The following is a 21,943-nucleotide window of genomic DNA, read 5'->3' on the forward strand; positions in this document are numbered from 1 at the left end:
AGAGCTCTCTTTTCTAGGAGAACCGGGTTTGATTCCCCGCTCCTCCACTTGCACCTGCTGGAATGGCCTTGGGTCAGCCAGAGCTCTCTTATCTGGGAGAACCAGGTTTGATTCCCCCCTCCTCCACTTGCACCTGCTTGAATGGCCTTGGGTTAGCCATAGCGCTCTTATCTGGGAGAACCAGGTTTCATTCCCCCGTTCTCCACTTACACCTGCTGGAATGGCCTTGGGTCAGCCATAGCTCTCTTATCTGGGAGAACCGGGTTTCATTCCCCCCTTCTCCACTTAAACCTGCTGGAATGGCCTTGGGTCAGCCATAGCTCTCTTATCTGGGAGAACCAGGTTTCATTCCCCCGTTCTCCACTTACACCTGCTGGAATGGCCTTGGGTCAGCATTAGCTCTCTTATCTGGGAGAACCGGGTTTCATTCCCCCCTTCTCCACTTACACCTGCTGGAATGGCCTTGGGTTAGCCATAGCTCTTGTAGGAGTTGTCCTTGAAAGGGCAGCTGCTGGGAGAGCCTTCTCAGCCCCACCCACCTCACAGGGTGTCTGTTGTGGGGGAAGAAGATATAGGAGATTCTGAGCCGCTCTGAGTCTCTGATTCAGAGAGAGAAGGGCGGGGTATAAATCTGCAGCCTTCTTCTTCTTAATCTTTTTTATGGAAAGCATACAGAGGCCCTTTGGTTTTCTTTGCAATGAGCTGACATTTTCCTTTATCCAATAAAATACGTAAGGCTGCTGGGGGTTTACTACAGCAGCTTTATGGGTTTGATGCAGCAATGTCTCTAACGAGCCATTGGGTATAAGAGAGGACTTTCTGTGTGCTTCTCCCGTCAGGTTTCTCTGCTGTGTCACCTGCTGGCCAGAGGACTTGCTCTCGTGGTTGTCCCCGTCGCCACATACCTCTTGTTCTTCTACATCCACTTGACCTTGCTGTATCGCTCCGGGCCCCATGACCAGATCATGACCAGTGCGTTCCAAGCGAGCCTGGAGGTGAGTTAGAAAAGAGGGCCGTTTTAGGGAAATGGACTGCTTTTTTTTTTTTTGCCCAAATGGCAGCAAACTGAACTGGGCCGTGAGCTCACCTTGCACTGGAACACTACTGGCCAAAGTTTGAAATATGCATGCGCTCGTAAGCTTATATCCAGAAATAAACCTTGTGGGCCAAAAAGACCTTGTCTCTTATTGTCGAGATGATCTCAGTTGCTGGGGTGGTGTGCATGGGGGCATATGGTCCTTTAGGTATCAGGCTAGCCCCTCTAGGCTTTTAAGAGCAGCAGCCAGCACTCTGCCTATTCATTGCCAAGCCCTTTTCAGTGAGTGCGGTCGTCATGAGACTTGGCATAATGCGATCTCTGCAGCTTTCAGCAAGCCGCCTGCTGCATTTCGTACTAGTTAATTGAAACTTCTGGACCTTTTTCCGGAGGTCCGTGGATATTAATCACAACTTCCTTGCAGCAGAAGCAGTTGCCTTAGGATCACTCGAGTCAAATTAGCCAAGCTGCCTTAATAATTGCCGGCTAATGGCCTAGTAAAGGGAAAGATGTCATGGGACGCATGTTGTGAGGCTGTGCAGAATCAGCACGTCAGAGAAGAAAAATCGAGACAGAATGCCCCGTCAGGGTGGGCTAGAAGCAGTAAGGAGCCTCTGATGGCCCCTCTAAAACCGGAGCATTTGGAAACAGGTGTGTCCACCTTTTTAAGGTTATCGTTGCCACGCTGACAGCTAGAAAGCCACGTCCACACCTGAGCTGCACTTGGAGATTCCCAATTCCGTTGTAGCCATGTGGCATCTGTTTATTTTATTTTTTTAAAAAATAGTATTTATTAAATTTCCAAGGGAAGGGAACTACGCGATAGGGAAAAATATAAATCAGTAATATCTCTGTTTCTACTACTACAGTTGGTAAGTTCATATTATCAGCAGTAATATCTGTGACTCTGCTTCACCAGTCCTTTACATCTGTATCCTGAGAAGTTTGTTAACTGTAGTTTTTTTTTTCAAGTCGCAGAGTTTTATTTTTCTCGAACATAGAAGAAGCAAGTTCTAAAATATGCACAAGCAAAAAAACCACAGCTCCATGAGAATGGCTCTTGGGAGATAGTGTGGAAAAACTACTAGGCCCACATAACTGTAATTACAATCAAATTGCTCTGTATCTAAGACATAACTTATGCTTTAGATACAGTTATGCCTTAGATGCAGAGCAATTTGATTGTAATTTTTGTGGTCAATATTTCATCTTTATCTGTTCGTACACTGGGGCCCACATTTCGTACACCGGGGCCCGCATCTTGCTTGTGTCTTCTTTAAACACATCAGTCAAAATGTCCATTTCTGCCGTATCCAGTATTTTTTCGAGCAATTATTCCTTTTAGAGGCGTTTCTGTATTCTCCCCATATCTAGCATATAATATTCTTGCTGCTGTAACTATATATACAGTCAAGTGCTTAGCTTTTCTACCTATTGCTTCAGGCACAGTTTTCAAAAGAAACAGTTCAGGTTTAAAAGGTCTAGATAAAGACAATACTTTCTGGAGCAATTGGGAGTATAAATCTGGAGTATAAATATATTATTTATTCTATTTTATCAAATTTATATCCCACCCTCCCCTAGTGGACTCAGGGCAGCTCACAACAGTTAAAAACAAAGATAAAATTTGGACTAGATGACCCTGGAGGTCCCTTCCAACGCTGTGATTCTGCGATTTCTGGGTTTGTGACACCTTCTCCGTTTGGCTGAACGTTCTGTGGTTCTTCCTAGGGTGGCCTCGCTCGGATCACTCAAGGACAGCCTCTGGAAGTGGCGTACGGCTCCCAGGTCACCTTGCGGAACATCTTGGGCAAGCCCATGCCCTGCTGGCTGCATTCGCACAAGAACACTTACCCCATCAGGTGGGAGAGGAGTGGCTTTGTTCCTTGGCCAAGACTCCGTTAAGGAAGGTTAAGCCTGGTTTAGCCTGCTATCTGAACTGACCAGCCAGTGTTTGCAGCCGAGCCTGCAAACCAGAACTGGAGGCAGTTGTTTGAAATGGGCTTACAAACTCTCTTTTGCATTCTAACTGGAATTGACAGAGCTGACTGTGATGCTGTCATTAACAATTTATTGATTTATTTATTTATTTTATGATTTATATCCCGCCCTTCCCACCAAGTGGCTCAGGGCGGCTTACAGCATAAAATCCCACATAAATTAAGTTTAGGTATTTAATACAGTTAAAATATTTAAAACATTTAAAACATTTACCATTAAAACATTAAGAGCAGCAAAAGTCTAATAAAACCACACTAGTTTCTTGTGCCGGTTAGTTATAAGCCAGCCGGAAGAGGGTTGTCTTACAGGCCCTGCGGAGCTGACCAAGGTCCCGCAGGGCCCTCACCTCTTCCGGCAGGTGGTTCCACCAGGAAGGGGCCATAACAGAGAAGGCCCTGTCCCTGGTAGATTTCAAGCGGGCTTCTTTTGGCCTGGGGATAACGAGGAGATTTTGAGTTCCCGATCTCAGTACTCTCTGGGGAACGTGTGGGGAGAGACTGTCCTTCAGGTAGGCAGGTCCTAGGCCATATAGGGCTTTAAAGGTAATAACCGGCACCTTGTAAGAACATAAGAGAAGCCATGTTGGATCAGGCCAATACCGGACTCGGTAAGTTATTGGCAGCCAGTGCAGATCCCGGAGCCCCGGCTGGATGTGCTCCAATTGTTGTTGTGCCTCCCCAGGCCTCCAAGACCTGGCCTCAGAGGAGTGCTGAGTGGATGTAAGATGAAAATAGATGAACAGTCCGGGCCGGCCTTAGCCCTTCTGGCGCTCTTGGCAGCACAGCTCCACCTCTGCCCAGAGTCACTGGGCCTGCCGCCTACTTGTGAATAGCCCCATGCCAGCCGCCTACTCATGAGTAGGTGGCAGGCGCAGGCCTGCTTGTGGGAAGAGGCAGGCAAACTAGGCGCCCTCCACCCAACAGAGTGCGACACAACTTGGCCCGGCCCTACCGGCTTCGATGCAGCCGGCTTCTTATCCTTCGTTGAAGAACCCACTGGAGGAGGCTTCTCCCCTCTCCTTTCCAGAACCGAAAAGGAGGGGGAGCAAAGTTTCCTCCAGCACGGTCTTCACAGAGGGATAAGATGCTGCCTCAGTGCATTGTGCTCCGATCTTGCGGGGGCGGGGACGAAAAGGAAGGGAGGGAAGGAAAGGTGTGGTGGCGAGGGGTGGAGAGAGGCAGTCAGGCAAACTAGCCATTTGTCGTGGGCACCGGGGAGGGGGGGAGCCCAATTCGTTGCCCCCTCCTCCCCTGCACCCTAGGCAAGCACCTAGTTTGCCTAGTCTGCAAGCCAGCCCTCTATGTACATATTGAAACTCAAACCCCGGTTTGGGTTCTAACCCGTAATTTATGTAAACCTTGGCTTGGTATGATGTCTGCCATCGAAGGCCTTGTGTGCCTGTCCCTCATAACTGACTTTTGTAACTAGTTTAATAACTAGAGTAGAGCTTTTCCATCAGGCTTTTGGAAACCTTAATAGTATATTAATTCTTGAAATTGCTGAGAGGGTTAGGCCAGGGGTGTCAAACTTTTTTGTTATGAGGGCCTGATTTGACATGAATGAGGCCTTGTTGGGTCGGGCCATCGAATGTAATGCCAGGTAGCGGAGATACAAACTTTCTAAAGGACACAAGCAAACCCAAAGATTTTTAAAAATCTAAAATGAAACATGCTGAAAACACTAGCACTCATTGGTCTTAAAGGCACTTTCTTTGCATCTCTCCCATGGGATCCTGGGAACTGGGCGAAGGAAGCTCTGGCTCTTTCCTTCTTCCTCAGGGGACCAGGAGGGGGAGGAGCCTCAGCCAATAGAAGGAAGAGAGGCTTGCCTCAGTAGCTCTGCTGTGCGATTGAGAGAGCCTGGCAAAGCAAACTCTCCCTCCCCCCCCCTTCCTCCCCAAGGGAGGAACCTCAGCCAGTGGAGAAAATCGAGGTTTTGCTCTGTAGCTCCTGTGCAGTTGAGCAAGCCTGGCAAAGCAAATGGTGATGCAGAAGGAAGCAAGAAAAAGGGAGAAGGAAGCAGACGACAGCCAGTTGCTCGGTGGCCTGATAGGAGCCTCTGGGGGCCTGATTCGCCCCCGGCCGTCACATTTGACACCCCTGGGTTAGGCTGTGATGATCTGATCCTGTCAGATCTCAGAACCTAAGCAAGATAGGTCCTGGTTAGTACCACCAGGGAGCTCCAGGGTTGCTAGACATAATGGCAAACCACCTCTGAACGTCTTTTGCCTTGAAAACCATATGGGGTTGCCATAAAGGTTATGTCTTCACACATGCACACAAGTGGAAGGACCCCAAAGGTCTAGAGAGCATCACTCCTCAGAGTTTCAGTCTTCATGGAATCCTTTCCTTACTGATTTGTCTGCCCAGGATCTGGTTGGCCGCTCCGTGAGACAGGATTGTGGACAACGTGGACCACCGGTCTGGTCCAGCAGGGCTCTTCTTACGTTCTTAAGCCCTGTGTTCATTCCTATTATTTGCCTCGTTCCCCAATGCCTTTCCTGGAGCTTTCCTCCTTTCCGTGTTTGCAGGTATGAAAACGGCCGTGGCAGCTCCCACCAGCAGCAGGTGACCTGCTACCCTTTCAAGGACGTGAATAACTGGTGGATTGTGAAAGATCCTGGCACGTGAGTATTGAGGCTCCTGTAACATGCAGTGGGTGGAGGGGCGTTCCCTGAATCCCGTGCAGGGCAAGCCTCGAGGATCGGCTGTGGTCCTCCAAAGCTCTTCAGAGCACGCTTGCAATTTGGGTTGCGCTGCCTTCTGCCTCTCTCATTGCACTGCCCGTCTCCGCAGCCGCTGTGCCCTGCTCTCTTCTGTCAAGCGCTATTGTCTCATTGTCCCTGGCTGTTGTGTAGTACGACCGGGGTGGAATTCTAGCAGGAGCTCCTTTGCATATTAGCCCACGCAGCCCTGATGTAGCCAATCCTCCAAGAGCTTACAGGGCTCTTTTTTGTAAGCTCTCAGAGGATTGGCTACATCAGGGGTGTAGATTGAAGGGTGCCGCCAGCTTGCAGCTTTGAATCTTCTTTGACTCGCTGTTCCAGAACTTAAAGACTATAACTAATATTGCTTATTTATCCATTTGCAATGTTTGCGTCCCACCATTCTGCCCTTACCAGGGCCACTGAATCAGCAAACGATTTTAAAAAGTACGTGATAAAATCGGAATTTTAAGGCTACTAAAATCAGCTGCTCTCCAAACACACATCAGTAAAACAATTAGAAAACAAGAGTTAAAAACATGCTAAACGTCAAAACCATCGAAACATTGGTTAGGAAAGAGGGGTCACTGAGGGAATGCCAAATAAAACAAAAAAGACAGCAACAGAAGGATATAAAGTAGATGCATCTCTTTGGGGAGAGAGCATTTTGGTGCCACAACCAAGAAGGGCCTAAGTTGCCACCTGCTGAATCTCAGAAGCCTGGGGGGCACCTGAAACAGGGCCAGGCAGGTTCATAAGGGAGTAGGTGGTTCTTTGAATAAATTGGTTCCAATCTGTAGGGAATGCAGAAAGAGGGTAGGAAAAGGCACAGAGTGGACTAAAGAATGTGGAATTCAGGCTCCTGAGATTTTTCAGCTTTCATTTTGCAAAGAGAAAGAGCAAATTGCTAGCCTTTATGTTTCCACATCCCAGGTGCTCACTGTAGGTTTCTGAATCCCGGCTCCATTTCTCCCAGTGGCCAGCTCAGCTGGTCTCCTGTCTCTCACCCAGGGCTTTTTTTGAAGCAGGAGCTCCTTTGCATATTAGGCCACACACCCCTGATGTAGCTAATCCTCTTCGTACAGGGCCTACTGTAAAGCTCCAGGAGGATTGGCTACAGCAGGGGAACGTGGCCTAATATGCAAAGTTCCTGCTACCAAAAAAGCCCTGCTCTCACCTAGTTCCCGACCTTGGATTTGTGTGTCGCTTTATGCTTTTCTCTGCCATTCCCACCTGCTCACCATGACCTCTTTGGTTCTTGAGCTAAGACCCCTGTCCTTGTGCCTCTTTCCAACAGGCAGCAGCTGGTGGTCAGTAACCCACCACGTCCTGTGCGCCACGGCAATATTGTTCAGTTGGTCCACGGGATCACAACTCGCTACCTGAACACGTAAGCTTCTTTGCTCTTTCGCTTCCCTCTGTTACAATCCTGGGTTGTTGTTTTTTTCAGATTTTATTCAAACTAGCTGTTGGTAAGAGCAAAAGAAATGCTGTACTTCAGGGTTCCCCAAACTTTCCCCCTCTGTGGCCCGGTTTTTTCCCCGTGGTCTGGGCGGACGACGATCAGGGAGCAATACTGAGACTGCGCGCTGGCCAAGAGCTTTCCCCGCTCTCTCTGATGTTTCCGAGTGGGGAATCAAACCTGGTTCTCCCAAATTACAGTCTGCTCACTTAACCACCATACCAAACCGACTCTCTTTATTTCACCATTAAGAGTGTAACAAAGATTTAAGATCCTCATAGTGACTTTCATAAGTGAGCCTGAGGCTGATCTGCTACCTTTTGGATTGATTTGCTGTGTCCGAACATCAGAGGTGGACGGGGGAGGGCTTCTGGCCAGCGCGCAGTCTCTGTAGCGCTCTCTTAGCGCCCTCCACCTGGAGGACATTCAGAGTGCTACAGTTAACGGCATGGGAGGCTGGGGTGAAGCGCAGCGCCGAGGATAAATAAGAGAGGGACAGGGGCTGTTGGGCCGCCCCGGGTGATCCGGTATTGAGACTTGCATGGCCCGGTACCAGGTTGCGACCCTGCAAATGGGAAACGCTGCTGTGCTGGATTAATAACTAGCATTGTGTTCTGATATCTGACTGCCATAAAGCTGTTGATGAGAAATCCGGCATGTTTGCTGGGCTGTGAAGAGTTAAGCAACTTTGATGAGGACTGTTGTATCTGAGGCCCCCTGTATCCAGTGCCGTCAGGGGTTCATAGCTCTTCGCATGCATTCTCTCTTTTATTCCACTGCTAGGATCCAGAGATGTGTTGTTTCTGAAAGGGCAGGTTTCTCACTTCTGGTCATGTTGGCTGGCATAGCAGCATACCAGTGGTTAGAGTGTTGGACTAGGAACTGGGAGACCCAGGTTCGAATCCCTGCTCTGCTCTGGAATCTTAGAGGCCGGAAACGTATTTTATGCTTAACCTACCTCACAGGGTAGTTGTTGTGAGAATAAAATGGATGAGAGGAGAACTACGTAAGCCACTTTGGGCCCCCATTACAAAGTATTTTAGATGATGATGATATTGGATTTCTATTGAATCTCAGAGTCTCAGAGTGGCTCACAATCTCCTTTACCTTCCTCCCCCACAACAGACACCCTGTGAGGTGCGTGGAGCTGAGAGGACTTTCACAGCAGCTGCCCTTTCAAGGACAACTCTTACGAGAGCTATGGCTGACCCAAGGCCATTCCAGCAGCTGCAAGTGGAGGAGTGGGGAATCAAACCCGGTTCTCCCAGATTACAGTCTGCTCACTTAACCACCATACCAAACCGGCTCTCTTTATTTCACCATTAAGAATTTAACAAAGATTTTAGATCCTCATAGTGACTTTAATAAGTGAGCCTGAGGCTGATCTGCTACCTTTTGGATTGATTTGCTGTGTACATGACCTCTTGCTTTCTATGCGACATTATCTCAGCCAAGGTTTTTGCCGCCCTTATCTTTCACAGGAAAAATGTAGGTTTGTTTCCCTTACGACCCTCTTAGGTGTGTAGAATGTGCTCTAAACAGAGGGTAAAGTGAATTATGTTTGCGAATGGAATTTGTGAACTCTTTTTGAAATATCAGACCCAGACTTCTTTGTTTTGTCTTATCCTGTAAGAAAACACATTTGTATCTCCCTGTTGTTGCAGCTTGTTAGTGAGGCTTGGGCCCTCTGATGAGCTTGCATTAGAATAATCGTTTTGTAATAAAACTGCCTGTTTTGTTAGCAAAAAGCCTAGAGGGAATCTTTTTCTTTCCCAGGTAGAACTTGAGAAAGGGGAGTTATACTTGAGTTTTGAAAACTCCCATTCCAGTTTCAGGGCTTTTTTTCTGGGAAAAGAGGTGCCGAAACTCTCAAGAGGTAAATGAAGGAGAAACACATGGGGTTTCTTCGAAACAATATTATTTTCATGAGCTCTATGGACTTATCTCTAAAGCAGTTTCCAAACTTTAGACAGCTTCCAGAGAGCCAGTTTGGTGTAGTGGTTAAGTGCGTGGACTCTTACCTGGGAGAACCAGGTTTGATTTCCTACTCCTCCAATTGCAGCTTCTGGAATGGCCTTGGGCCAGCCATAGCTCTCGTAGGAGTTGTCCTTGAAAGGGCAGCTGCTATGAGAGCCCTCTCCAGCCCCACCCACCTCACAGAGTGTCTGTTGTGGGGGGAGAAGATAAAGGAGATTGTAAGCCGCTCTGAGACTCTGATTCAGAGAGAAGGGCGGGGTATAAATCTGCAATTCTTCTTCCTGTGGGAGGAAGAGAACAGAGTGGGGTTTTGTCTCTGAAGAGCAGGGAGCTCTCTTTTCATCCTGCAATGCTGAGGGAGGAGCGGAAGAACAGCTGAGCTGCTTGGATATTTATTTCTGGATTGCCTTTCCCTCTCTGGTCTTCAACGCCCTATAAGAATGCCATTTGCGGTGAGGTCAGATCCCGTTTTGTTCTTCTGGCTTCACAGGCACGACGTCGCTGCCCCGCTGAGCCCCCACGCCCAGGAAGTGTCCTGTTACATCGATTACAACATCTCCATGCCAGCGCAGAACCTCTGGAGAGTGGTGAGAGTTGCCAGCAGTATTCCCTCGAAGCTGAGTTAATGTGAGCCAGCTTAGTTTTTTAGCCTCTGGCTCACACATTTTTATCTCAGCTCAAGAAAAATGGCCCCAGAGATAGCTAATTTCTGCAGCCGCTTAAAACTTTAATGCCAGTAGCTCACAAAGCAGATTTTTTTGCTCAGAAGACTCCACAGCTTAGAGCAGGGTGTCAGACATGCAGTTCAGGGGCCGAATCAGGCCCCCGAGCAACTGGCTGTCATTTGCTTCCTTCTCCCTCTCTCTTGCTTCCTTCTGTATAACAACTTGCTTTGCAAGGCTTGCTCAATCGCACTGGAGCTACAGAGCAAAGTCTCTGTTTTCTCCATTGGCTGAGAAAGGGAGGGAGAGCTTGCCTTGCCAGGCTCTCTCAATTGCACAGAAGCGCTACTGCGCCAAGCCTTTCTTCCTTCTATTAGCTGAGGCTTCTCCCCCTTCCGATCCCCTGGGAAAGGAAGGAAAGAGCCAGAGCTTCCTTTGCCCAGTTCCCTGGATCCCAAGGGAACGATACAAAGAAAGCACCTTTATAGACCACCGAGTGCTAATGTTTTAAGGTTTTTTTTTAAGTATTTAATTGTGTTTGTGTCCTTTATAAAGTTTATATCTCTGCTACCTAATCTTAAATAGGTACACACATTGCCTGGCCTGACATGGCTCGGTTCGGTTCGGCTCGGCCCAACCTGACATGACCCAGCCCAACAAGGTTTCATTTATGTCAGATCCGGCCCTCATAACAAATGAATTCAACACCCCTGACTTGGAGGGAGCGTTGGTTACCAGGCACTGCAGTTGTGGCCAAGCTGGTGATAGTGAGAAATACTAGGCAAGGAAAAGAAAGATAACTCCCCCCGCATCAAATGGTGACTTCCTCTTGTTGCTTTATATAAAGAGGTAGGAAAGCCTGGCATAGATCAAGATGTGTAGTTGTGGGTCAGCCCGGTCTCGTCAGATCTCGGAAGCTAAGCCGGGTCGACTCTGGTAAGTACTTGGATGGGAGACCTCCTTGGAATACCAGCAGTCGGGAGGACGAGGGCAGGCTTTATTCAGCCAAGTTTCTGAATATCCTCCAGGCCCCCAGTAGGGGTCAGTCACCAGAGGTCACCATGACTTCCAGGTGCACACGCACACATGCATATATAAATACAAAAATACTTAGAAGATGAAGAAAAATTGCAGATTTATACCCCGCCCTTCTCTCTGAATCAGAGACTCAGAGCGGCTTACAATCTAGCATATCTTCTCCCCCCCACAACAGACACCCTGTGAGGTGGGTGGGGCTGAGAGGGCTCTCACAGCAGCTGCCCTTTCAAGGACAACCTCTGCCAGAGCTATGGCTAACCCAAGACCATTCCAGCAGGTACAAGCGGAGGAGTGGGGAATCAAACTCGGTTCTCCCAGATAAGAGTCCACACGCTTAACCACTACACCAGACATCCCTGTGTTAGTCTGTCTGGAGCGGTAGAAAACAGCAAGAGTCGAGTTGCACCTTAAAGACTAACAATGCGTGGCGGGGGGGGAGGCGCCTTTGTGAGTTCGGAAGACGTGAACAGTGACTCACTCATTCCCTGCCACAGATTCTGTTAGCCTGAAAGTCTGGTGGGATTTGCTTATCGGGCAGAACTCCTTTCCTAGTCTTAGTCCAGATCAGTTGGGTGGTGCTGAGGTCCTGTCCTTCAGTGATTAGCCAACGCACACTATCACTAAAGTAAGATACTCATGCATTGAAATGGGAAGTTCAGAGGGGTGACATGATCGAGGTTTACAAGATTATGCAGGGGATAGAGAAGGTAGAGAAAGAAGTACTTTTCTCCCTTTCTCACAAGACGAGAACTCGTGGGCATTCAATGAAATTGCTGAGCAGTTGGGTTAGAACGGATAAAAGGAAGTACTTCTTCACCCAAAGGGTGATTAACATGTGGAATTCACTGCCACAGGAGGTGGTGGCGGCTACACGCATAGATGGCTTCAAGAGGGGATTGGATAAAAATATGGAGCAGAGGTCCATCAGTGGCTATTAGCCACAGCTTATTTTTGGGACTCTCTGTCTGGGGCAGTGATGCTCTGTATTCTTGGTGCATGGAGTGGGGGGAGCAACTGGGAGGGGTTCTAGTGTCCTGGCCCTGCTGATGGACCTCTTCATGGCCCCTGGGTTTTTTGGCCATTGTGTGTCACAGAGTGTTGGACTGGATGGGCCATTGGCCTGATCCAACATGGCTTCTCTTATGTCTGGGGCAGTGATGCTCTATATTCTTGGTACTTGTGGGGGGTGGTGCACAGTGGGAGGGACTCTAGTGTCCTGGCCCCACTGATGGACCTCTTGATGGCACCTGGGGGTTTTGGCCACTGTGTGACACAGAGTGTTGGACTGGATGCGCCATTGGCCTGATCCAACATTGCTTCTCTTATGTTCCTCTGTCCATAATGATCTGATGCCAAGTCTTCCACTCCCATTGCAGGAAATCGTGAACCGGGACTCAGATGGGGACGTTTGGAAGACGATCCTGTCTGAAGTGCGGTTCGTCCACGTGAACACCTCGGCGGTGCTGAAGGTAAACGGATTGTGGGGGTTTCCTCTTCTGACCTGAGAGCTCACGCGACTTGGGCGCAAGGATGTTGGGTGACAGCAAACAGCTAATCCCCTTCTACTCTCCACTCCTCTTGTTTCCCAGCTGAGTGGAGCATCCTTGCCTGAATGGGGCTATCGGCAGCTGGAGGTCATTGGGGAGAAGATTTCCAAGGGCTACCATCAGAGCATGCTGTGGAATGTAGAGGAGCACCGATACGGGAAAAGTCAGTGGGAATCAGAGCGCTCCAGACCATTCTCTGTTTGGATTTGGGAGTTTTTTAAAAAAAAATGGGCAATGGAAATGGATTTGCTGCTGTTACTGGGTTTCAGGGCTTTTTTGTAGCAGGAGCTCCTTTGCATGTTAGGCCACACCCCTCTGATGCAATTCTCCTGGAGCCTACAGTAGGCCCTGTACTAAGAACCCTGTAAGTTCTTGCAGGATTGACTACATCAGGGGTGTGTGGCCTAATATGCAAAGGAGCCCCTGCTAGAATTCCAAGCTCTTGGAGGATTGGCTACATCAGGGGTGTGTGGCCTAATATGCAAAGGAGCCCCTGCTAGAATTCCAAGCTCTTGGAGGATTGGCTACATCAGGGGTGTGTGGCCTAATATGCAAAGGAGTTTCTGCTATTAAAAAAGCCCTGCTGGTTTTGCAGGCTTACCTAATTCTAATTCTGCTGTGCGCAGTGTTCCATCTTGTGGGTTGGGCCACAGAAAGAAATATCGGGTCCTTTGTGCCGGTGGAGGAAAAATGGGGAGGGGCTGTTGCTCAGTGGAAGAACTCTGTTTTACATGCGCACGGTCCCAGGGTCAGTCCCTGGCCTCTCCAGCTAGAAGCATCAGGCGGTGGTTGAGTTGAAAAATCTCTGCCCGTCAAGGTACACAGGAATGTGATTCGTGTGTACACATGCCTTCTCTGATGATGGGCATGGAGAGAGGGCATGCCATGGGACAGCTAAAGCCAAGCAGGTCTCGGTCTGGTCACTGCCTGATGGGAACCCTGTGCTCACCTCCTCAAGCTCCATGAACTGGCCTTATACTGAATCAGACTCCTGGTCCATCAAAGTCAGGAATGTCTCCACAGACAGGCAGCTGCTCTCCAAGGTCTTTCACATCAGCTTCAAGAGGGGATTGGATAAACCTAAGGAGCAGAGGTCCATCAGTAGCTATTAGCCACAGCGTATTGTTGGAACTCTCTGTTTGGGGCAGCGATGCACTGTATTCTTGGTGCTTGGGGGCACAGTGAGAGGGCTTCTAGTGTTCTCCTGGCCCCACTGATGGATCTTCTGATGGCACCTGGGGGTTTTTGGCCACTGTGTGACACAGAGTGTTGGACTGGATGGGCCATTGGCCTGATCCAACATGGCTTCTCTTATGTTCTTACCTACTGCCAGATGTTTTCACTGGAGATGCCAGGGATTGAACCTGGGACCTTCTGTATGCTAAGCTATCTCTGATACACACCCGTTTCCAAATTCTCAATTGGAGGCTTCAATTTAGAATTTGGAAATGGGCGTGTATGAGAGATAGTCAGAACGCTGTTACAAGGTTATTTGATCGGCTTATGAAAAAAGCTGTAATCAGTGAAACGTGATATAAAGCTGGCGATCACGTGAAGGTGAATTTTTTCTTTGAAGCCGATATCTGAGGTTGGACTCTGCACTGCAAGATGATTTTGGGGTAATACACCCGTTGAAGATTGAAAATGTCTTCAGAGTCACCCAGTGGAATGGACATATTATTAGTGGGACTTTCTTTTTAACCATTTTGATACCGTTGTAAAAATTTGTTGATGCTTATGCACTTATAGAATGAAATATTTTTCCTAGTTTTATTAAGTATTTGATTTGGGGGAGGGGGGCCACAATTGTTTTTGGTTGCTTGCTTTGCTCAAGTTCTGGAGTTGGGCTAGGCCAGGTTTGGGTGACTGAAGCAGCCACCCAGTATCTCAGGATGTTCTTGAGATGTAACCAAGAATAGAATGTTTGCTGTTTAAATGACGGGACTCAACCCCCCCCCCCCCCCCAAATAGTAGGATGTGACAGCTAAGAGCCATCTCACTGTATAGGAGGGAGTATCACTTGAGTTTTGGGACCACAGTTTTGTTCCTCCTCTCTAAATTATTTTTTAAAAATAGATATACTGCTTCCTATTGAGACTAGAGAAACCCAGGAAATCATTATGGAGAGAAAGCAGGGTGCTGGCTGGCTTCTCCAGTGCTCTAGGAATCTGGGACAGGAGCTCATGGCAGCTACAAGCACAGACAGCTTCAAGGGGGGATTGAATTAACATATGGAGCAGAGGTTCATCAGTGGCTATTAGCCACAAGGGATAGATTGAATCCTCTGTCTGGGGCAAGTGATGCTCTGTATTCTTGGTGCTTGGTGGGGGGTGCTTCTGGTGTCCTGGCCCCACTGGTGGACCTCCTGATGGCACCTGGGTTTTTTTTGGCCACTGTGTGACACAGAGTGTTGGACTGCATGGGCCATTGGCCTGATCCAGGATGGCTTCTCTTGCGTTCTTAGGACATTGAGTCGCATTTGGGTTCCCCAGGGCTTCAGATGAGCATGAAGCACCTCTGCTGTTCTGCCCTGGGTTCCCAGTTATGTTTCATACTCCAGTGTGCTTCTGACTTTTCCAGGCCAAGAACAAAAGGAGAGGGAGGTGGAACTGCACTCGCCCACACGGATCAGCATCGGCCAGAACCTCAGCTTCATGGCCAAGTTCACGGAACTGCAGGTGAAGACAAAGGCCGCAGGGAACCATTTAGCCCTAATTCTTCCCCCGGAATAAGTTATGCAAGTCAGATGATCATAGAATCATCGAGTTGGGACCTCCAGGGTCATCTATTCCAACCCCCTGCACAATGCAGGAAACTCACAAATACCGCCCCCTAAATTCACAGGATCTTCACTGCTGTCAGATGGCCATCTAGCCTCTGTTTAAATATTGGATGATATTGGATTTATATCTCATGCTCCACTCAGTATTTCAGAGCGGCTCACAATCTCCTTTTTCTTCCTCCTCACAACAAACACCCTGTGAGGTAGGTGGGTCTGAGAGAGCTCTCTCAGAAGCTGCCCTTTCAAGGACAAGCTTTGTGAGAGCCATGGCTGACCCAAGGCCATTCCAGTAGGTGCAAGTGGGAGAGTGGGGAATCAAGCCCGGTTCTCCCAGATAAGAGTCTGCACACTTAACCACCACACCAAACTGGCTCTCGTGGGTATGAATGCACCTCTTCAGTTATCCTGCTTCCCTGATGCAGGTTTTTGAATAGTTTGCTTTTCTGCAGTACAGAAGAGTGGTAGGAGGAGGAGAGGGGCTTTAAAATTCACGCCCCCCCCAGCCCCTCATTGCTGCGTAATGCCCACCTGTGGCAGACAGACACCTTCTGCTTCAGGAGATGCACAAAATATTACTTAGGATCAGATCTGGGAAGAGATGGCAGGTCTCGGAGCCTGAAGGTTCTGAATCGTTCTGTCCTAGTGGAAGATCTTAACTCTGAAAAATGAGGACACGGAGCACAAGTACAGCTCCTCCCCCCTGGACTGGATCACCCTGGACACCAATATCGCCTACTGGTTCCATTCAACCTCAGGGGTAAGTCTTTCTCGGCCAGCTTGGGACACGTTGGCTGTTTCTCTCCCGAGAAAATGAATTGCAGCGAAGGAGTCACAGGACTCTGCAGATAGATCCGGGTGGGCAGCTGTGCTGGTCTGAAGCAGTAGAACAAAGTAGGAGTCCGGTAGCACCTTTAAGACCAACAAACGTTTTATTGAGAACGTCAGCTTTCGTATGCATGCAGACCTCATCAGACGAGGGAATGGGGTACAGTGAGCAGAGCTACTTATAGCTGGTGGGCAGTGGTTAAGCATGCAAAGCGGTACGGAGTTAGAATCCAGTGGCAAACGAGTGAAATTAACAAATTGAAAGAACGTTTGGTCTGGATAGCATTTGCGTGGGAAACCAATAAAACAGGAACACGTCCGGATGGGAGAATGACGGGCCGGGCGTTTGCTTCATTGTCTGTCCTGTTCAAATACAGGAGTGACAATCCCCCTTTGCCTGCTTGCACTGAGGATCAAACTTGACCTAAGGGCTCTTAAGGTGGCAGGTCCAGCTTTCCTGGACCTGACTGATGGCTCCCACAGTCACGCAACAGCTGCAGGGAATGGCATTTTATTAAGAGCCAAAGGGGCTTAATTCTGCTTGGGACCACAGCACGGGGGAAGGTTTCTGTCTCCCCTGTGCCATCTTCCTGAGCTGAGATGGCTGCGGGGAGGGGGGGGACACACATTATTTGCTCCGTTTCAGAGGTGTGCAGAATAAGTAGACCCAGTTTGTTAAAAGCTGTAACATCCAGTATGAATATAAGGTTAAAGGGCTGTGTCAAGCATGCGGGTTCATTGACGAGTCGAAGTTGATACAAAGGCTACGTTTATTGATAGACCGATACTTTGGCTCAAGCCATAGCTTGAGAAGAATGAAACCAATACATTGATGCACAACTTTTAAGATACACTTCAAAGGGATTCCTATGGGGGGGGGGAGCAAAGGAGCGTTCACACATAGAGTATCAAAACTACATACATTCCCAGGGCGTTATCGGGCATTCGGCCTTTCAGTGCCCAGATGGCTCATCCTCCTGGAGGAGAATTTCATGGGAAGGTGCTGATTGCTTTGTTCCCTCTAAGTAACAGTCATAAAGCAAGAGAGGAGCCTAGAAAGGATAATAAACTAGCAGCATTTGGTTCTCTGGGACATTGCCCAGGCCTGCTTTCAGTCAGGCCCTAAACTCATTAGTTATTGATCAGAATTAGCCATGCTTGACAGGCTGAGTTGGAATTCTTGATGGATCCAGAGAGAAGATATCATAGTATCGCACATCAGTCTGTAAAAGTTTCCTCATGTACCCAAATTTCCACCAGCTTGTTTGCTCACCCAGGCTTGTGTGAGTCATTGCTAGTTTTTCTTTTGTAAAGCTTCTTGGCCTGGTTGCCTTGAAAGCCATTTGCAGAATCCGCAAGTTTTCCGGAATAAAAGCTTTTTAGGCCCCCTTGTTCTCCAAACCCTTGTAGAAATGTTCTCAGTTGAATTCTCAGGAGCCAGAAAGGTGGTTGAATAAGATTTCCAGTGGCAAGGGTGGGTGGGACTTCCGTGTCCGTCTCTGACTGGCAAAACAAGTCATGCAAAACAAAAGAGCATTTGTGAACTTCCACATTATTATTTTTGTGTGCTGGACGGTCCAGAAGTCAAGAGTGAAAAAGCTGCTACCTTGCCCGGTACTCACAATGAAGATAAGGCTCATACAGTTATGCTACTGTGTGAAAACTATTGTGTGAACGGAGCCTGTTGTAGGGTTGCCAGGTCCCCTCTTTCTCCCAGCGGGGGGATTTGGGGGGTATTGTTGACGTGATGATGTCACTCAGAAGAGACATTATCACGTTGGAGGCAACCTCTGGTTTTTGGACAGAACCGGAATGTTGCTGTGTGACGTCCTCAGCACAACGATGTCACCCAGAAGTGACATCCTTGCATGACCACATCACTGTTGGGGTGGGGTGGGGTTCCCCTGGCAGCCAGCCCCCCAAAGTGGGGGGAAACCCCACCAGCACCTGGGGGCTGGCAACCCTGCTTTGTTGGGTTGTTTTCTGTAGATCACTGCGAGAATAGGAAGCAGAGTAGTAGTGTTGTAAAATGCTTAGAACGTTGAACGACGAGTGGGAAGATTTAGGTTCAGATCTTCACTCTGCTGTGTGTGTCGCTCCCAGTCCACCTAAGTTGATTTGCAGCATTGTTAGGACAGGATAAAGGGCGGGGGGGGGGAGAGAACTGTGTGTGCTTGTCAGAGCTCCCAGGAGGAAGGGCAAGATAAACATATGATAGACAGACATCCACAAAATGTCAGCCTTTTTAATGTGAGATATAAGCTGGAAAGTCCTGGATTCAGAACGTTCTAAGTGGCCTGAGACCACAGCTCACCGGGCTCATGATAGCTCTGGATTTCTGCTGTTTCTGCCCACTGTGTTTTGCCCACTGTGTTTCGAACTGTGATCCTTCAGGCCCAGATCCACCTGCTTGGAAACGTCGTCACCTGGATGTCAGCCAACATGGCAACTCTTGCGTACGTGGCCCTGTTCTTGTGGTACCTGCTCCGGCGGCGGCGGAATATCCGTGACATCCCTGAAGGTCTGTCCTTTCAGTTATCTCTTCTCTCCCTTCCTTCCCTCCCCATCCTTTAGAACAGCCAAGAAATCTGGAGACTTCCCTTTGTCAAATCCCCTGCAGCTGCTGGACCCTGGGCTTGCGGCTTCCGTCTGCAGCCAGCGACTGCCGCTTGCTAGATTCCCGCGGGTCCAGAGTTACTCGTACAGTGCACACAAGCCATAGCTTGAGAGGAATGAAACCAATACATTGATGCACAACTTTTAAGATACACTTCAAAGGGATTCCTACGGGGGGGGGAGCAAAGGAGCGTTCACACATAGAGTATCAAAATGACATACATTCCCAGGGCGTTATTGGGCATTCGGCCTTGCAGCACCCAGATGGCTCATCTTCCTGGAGGAGAATTTCGTGCATCTTTCATTTTCATCTTGTCCTTTCTCCGAAGGGGGTCAGGGGACTGCATCCTCACAACAACCCTGTGAAGTAGTTTAACGCGGGTAACAGGCCAGCTGGCCCAAGATCACCTATACTCCCTCTAAGCTGTGGAGTCTTGCGAGCAAAAGTTCTACTTCATGAGTTACTGGCGTTACAGTTGTGAGCCAGCAATTTGGCCACTGCATCCATTAGTGTGCTCTGGGGCCACCCTTCCTGAGCTCAAGACAAAGTGTGAGCCAGAGGCTAAAAACTGAGCTAGATCACACTAACTTAGCATAGAGGGAACACTGAAGATCCCCCCCAGGGGATTTGAACCCATGTCTGTCTTGATTTTTTGGTCTCTTTGGGGAGCGCTAATCTGCCGCACGCAGGCTTTCCGATCTCCAATTCCACTTCCCTTTTCTCCCGTTGACGAAACAGTGCCGCTTCCCTTCCCTCCCTTCTCTCTCGGCAGATGCCTGGTGGCAGTGGGTGTCGGCCGGAGGGCTCTGCGTGGGTGGCTGGGCAGCCAATTACCTCCCTTTCTTCCTGATGGAGAAGACGCTCTTTCTCTACCACTACCTGCCGGCTGTCACCTTCCAGATACTCCTCATTCCTGTTTTCCTGCAGCACATGAGCGATCACCTTTGCAGGTATGACTTGGGCTTTCCATCTGCTCATGGCGTGGCCAGTTTGTGTGCCAGGGTTCAGTGGAGGGCTGGAGCTTGTCTCGTGAAGAATGCCAGATACAAGCTGGAACCAGTGTTCCCCTCTAAGCTGCAGAGTCTTGTGAGCAAAAATTCTACTTTGTGAGCTCCTGGCATTCAAGTTGTGAGCTCCTGCGTCAATTAGTGAGCTCTGGGGCCATCCTTCCTGAACGAAAACAAAAATGTGTGAGCTGGAGGCTAAAAATCTGTGAGCTAGCTCACACTCACTCAGCTTAGAGGGAACACTGGCTAGAACGTCCTGGGTTCAAAACGTTGCAAGTGTCCAGAGACGAGAGCACCCCAGGTTTGCGACAGCTGATAAATTACACCTCTCGTGCATCCTTTAAATATGGGCCCCGTGGCGCAGAGTGGTAAAGCTGCAGTACTGCAGTCAGTCGGAGCCCTCTGCTCACCACCTGAGTTCAGTTCCAGCGGAAGTTGGGTGCAGATAGCTGGCTTGAGGTTGACTCAGCCCTCAGCCTTCCATCCAGCTTGCTGGGGGGAAAGCGCAGATGACTGGGGAAGGCAATGGCAAACCACCCCATAGAAAGTCTGCCGTGAAAACATTGTGAAAGCAGAGTCATCCCAGAGTCGGAAACGACTGGTGCTTGCGCAAGGGACCTTTCCATTCCTCCATCCCTTAAAGCAAGGGTGTCAAACTCATTTGTTATGAGGGCCAGATCTGACATAAATGAGACCTTGTCGGGCGGGGCCATGTTGGTCCAGGCCATGTGTGTACCTATTAAAATTAGGTAGCAGAGATATAAACTTGTTAAAGGACACACTAAAGATTTTTTTAAAAAACCCTCCCCAAGCACCAAGAATACAGAGCATCGCTGCCCCAGACAGTTGGATAAGCATATGTAACAGAGGTCCATCAGTGGCTATTAGCCACAGCTTATCTTTGGGACTCTCTGGGGCAATTGATACTCTGTATTCTTGGTGCTTAGGGGGGCACAGTGGGAGGGCTTCTAGTGTCCTGGCCTCACTGATGGACCTCTTGATGGCACCTGGTGTTTTTGGCCACTGTGTAACAAAGAGTGTTGGACTGGATGGGCCATTGCCCTGATCCAACATGGCTTATGTTCTAGAGTTCCATCTTTCCCTTGTGGCTAATAGCTGCTGATTAACCTCTGCTCCATATGTTTATCCAATCCCCTCTTGAAGCCATCTATGCATGTAGCTGTCACCACCTTCTGTGAAAACCAAGGATTCAAGAAAGAGGATAGTGTGTTCAGGACATGTAGCAGGCCACCCTTCCCCCCAAAAGAATCCTTGTTGTGAACTTCCCATTCCTGTCATCTTTAGTTCATTGAAGTTAAGAGCATCTTATTAGAATCCACACTACCCCTGCCCCATTAACCCTTAGAGTAGAAGGGAACATCTATTGACTTAAGATTTCCTGGGGCACGAGAGGAAGTAGACGATGGGAATTGGTTCTCATTTAACTTAGGTGAATTTGCCCCATGAACTGAGACCACATTTCTTCTTGCTGAGTTTCTTTATAGTTTATCCTCTTGGTTTAATGGGAGGGACGTTGAACGGTAAATTGTGGGATAGAACTGTGCAGGGAAGAAGTACGAACATAAGAGAAGCCATGTTGAATGAGGCCAATGGCCCATCCAGTCCAACACACTGGCTGTGGTCACACACACTAACTAATCCACTTTCAGTGCACTTTTGAACTGAATTTTACCCCTTGACTTGGCAAAATCCAGATGGAAAGTGCATCGAAAGTATTTAGTGTGTGTAACTGCAGCTTCTGGGTCACTCAGTGGCCAAAATCCAGGTGCCATCAGGAGGTCTGCTAGTGGAACCAGAACTCCAGAAGTTCTCCCACCATTATCCCCCCACCCCAGCATCAAGAATACAGAGCACCTCTGCCCCAGAAATAGTTCCATCTCTAGTGTTCCATTGTGGCTAATAGGCACTGATGGAGCTCTGCTTCATGTTTATTTAGTCCCCTCTTGAAGCTGTCTGTGCTTGTAGCCACCTCCAGTTCCTGCGGCAGTGAACTCCACTGGGCATAGATGGTGGAACTCCTCTTCAGCACAGAGCTGTTGGTGCCTTTGTCATGCAGAATCTGTGTCTCTTACTCTTCTAGATCAAAGCTCTCCAAGAGTATGCACAGTGCTTTTGTAGTGGCCTGGTTCTCTTCCGTCTACCTGACCTACCACACGTTTCGGCCACTCATCTACGGCGAGCCTCCGCTTTCCAAAGCTGAGCTCCAGAACCTGCGCTGGAAGGACAGCTGGGACATCTTGATCAGGAAACACTAGCTGGTAAAG

The 21,943-nt window shown here is 48.8% G+C and overlaps 1 protein-coding gene across 2 annotated transcripts in view; it reads left to right on the forward strand.

The window, feature by feature from the left end:
* POMT1 (protein O-mannosyltransferase 1) overlaps window positions 1–21,943 on the forward strand; it is a 34,894-nt gene extending 12,951 nt beyond the window's left edge. For both annotated transcript variants that reach the window (XM_060250979.1, XM_060250980.1), the window contains 12 exons: window positions 840–995; window positions 2,768–2,898; window positions 5,568–5,663; window positions 7,039–7,131; window positions 9,671–9,767; window positions 12,257–12,349; window positions 12,470–12,590; window positions 15,008–15,105; window positions 15,853–15,966; window positions 18,429–18,555; window positions 19,424–19,601; window positions 21,760–21,943. In XM_060250979.1, the coding sequence (XP_060106962.1) occupies window positions 840–995; window positions 2,768–2,898; window positions 5,568–5,663; window positions 7,039–7,131; window positions 9,671–9,767; window positions 12,257–12,349; window positions 12,470–12,590; window positions 15,008–15,105; window positions 15,853–15,966; window positions 18,429–18,555; window positions 19,424–19,601; window positions 21,760–21,934 (1,479 nt within the window). In that variant the 3' untranslated portion in view covers window positions 21,935–21,943. The remainder of the gene's footprint in view (window positions 1–839; window positions 996–2,767; window positions 2,899–5,567; window positions 5,664–7,038; window positions 7,132–9,670; window positions 9,768–12,256; window positions 12,350–12,469; window positions 12,591–15,007; window positions 15,106–15,852; window positions 15,967–18,428; window positions 18,556–19,423; window positions 19,602–21,759) is intronic.

The sequence above is a fragment of the Heteronotia binoei genome, chromosome 12, assembly GCF_032191835.1.
Source record: "Heteronotia binoei isolate CCM8104 ecotype False Entrance Well chromosome 12, APGP_CSIRO_Hbin_v1, whole genome shotgun sequence".
Lineage (NCBI taxonomy): Eukaryota > Metazoa > Chordata > Lepidosauria > Squamata > Gekkonidae > Heteronotia > Heteronotia binoei.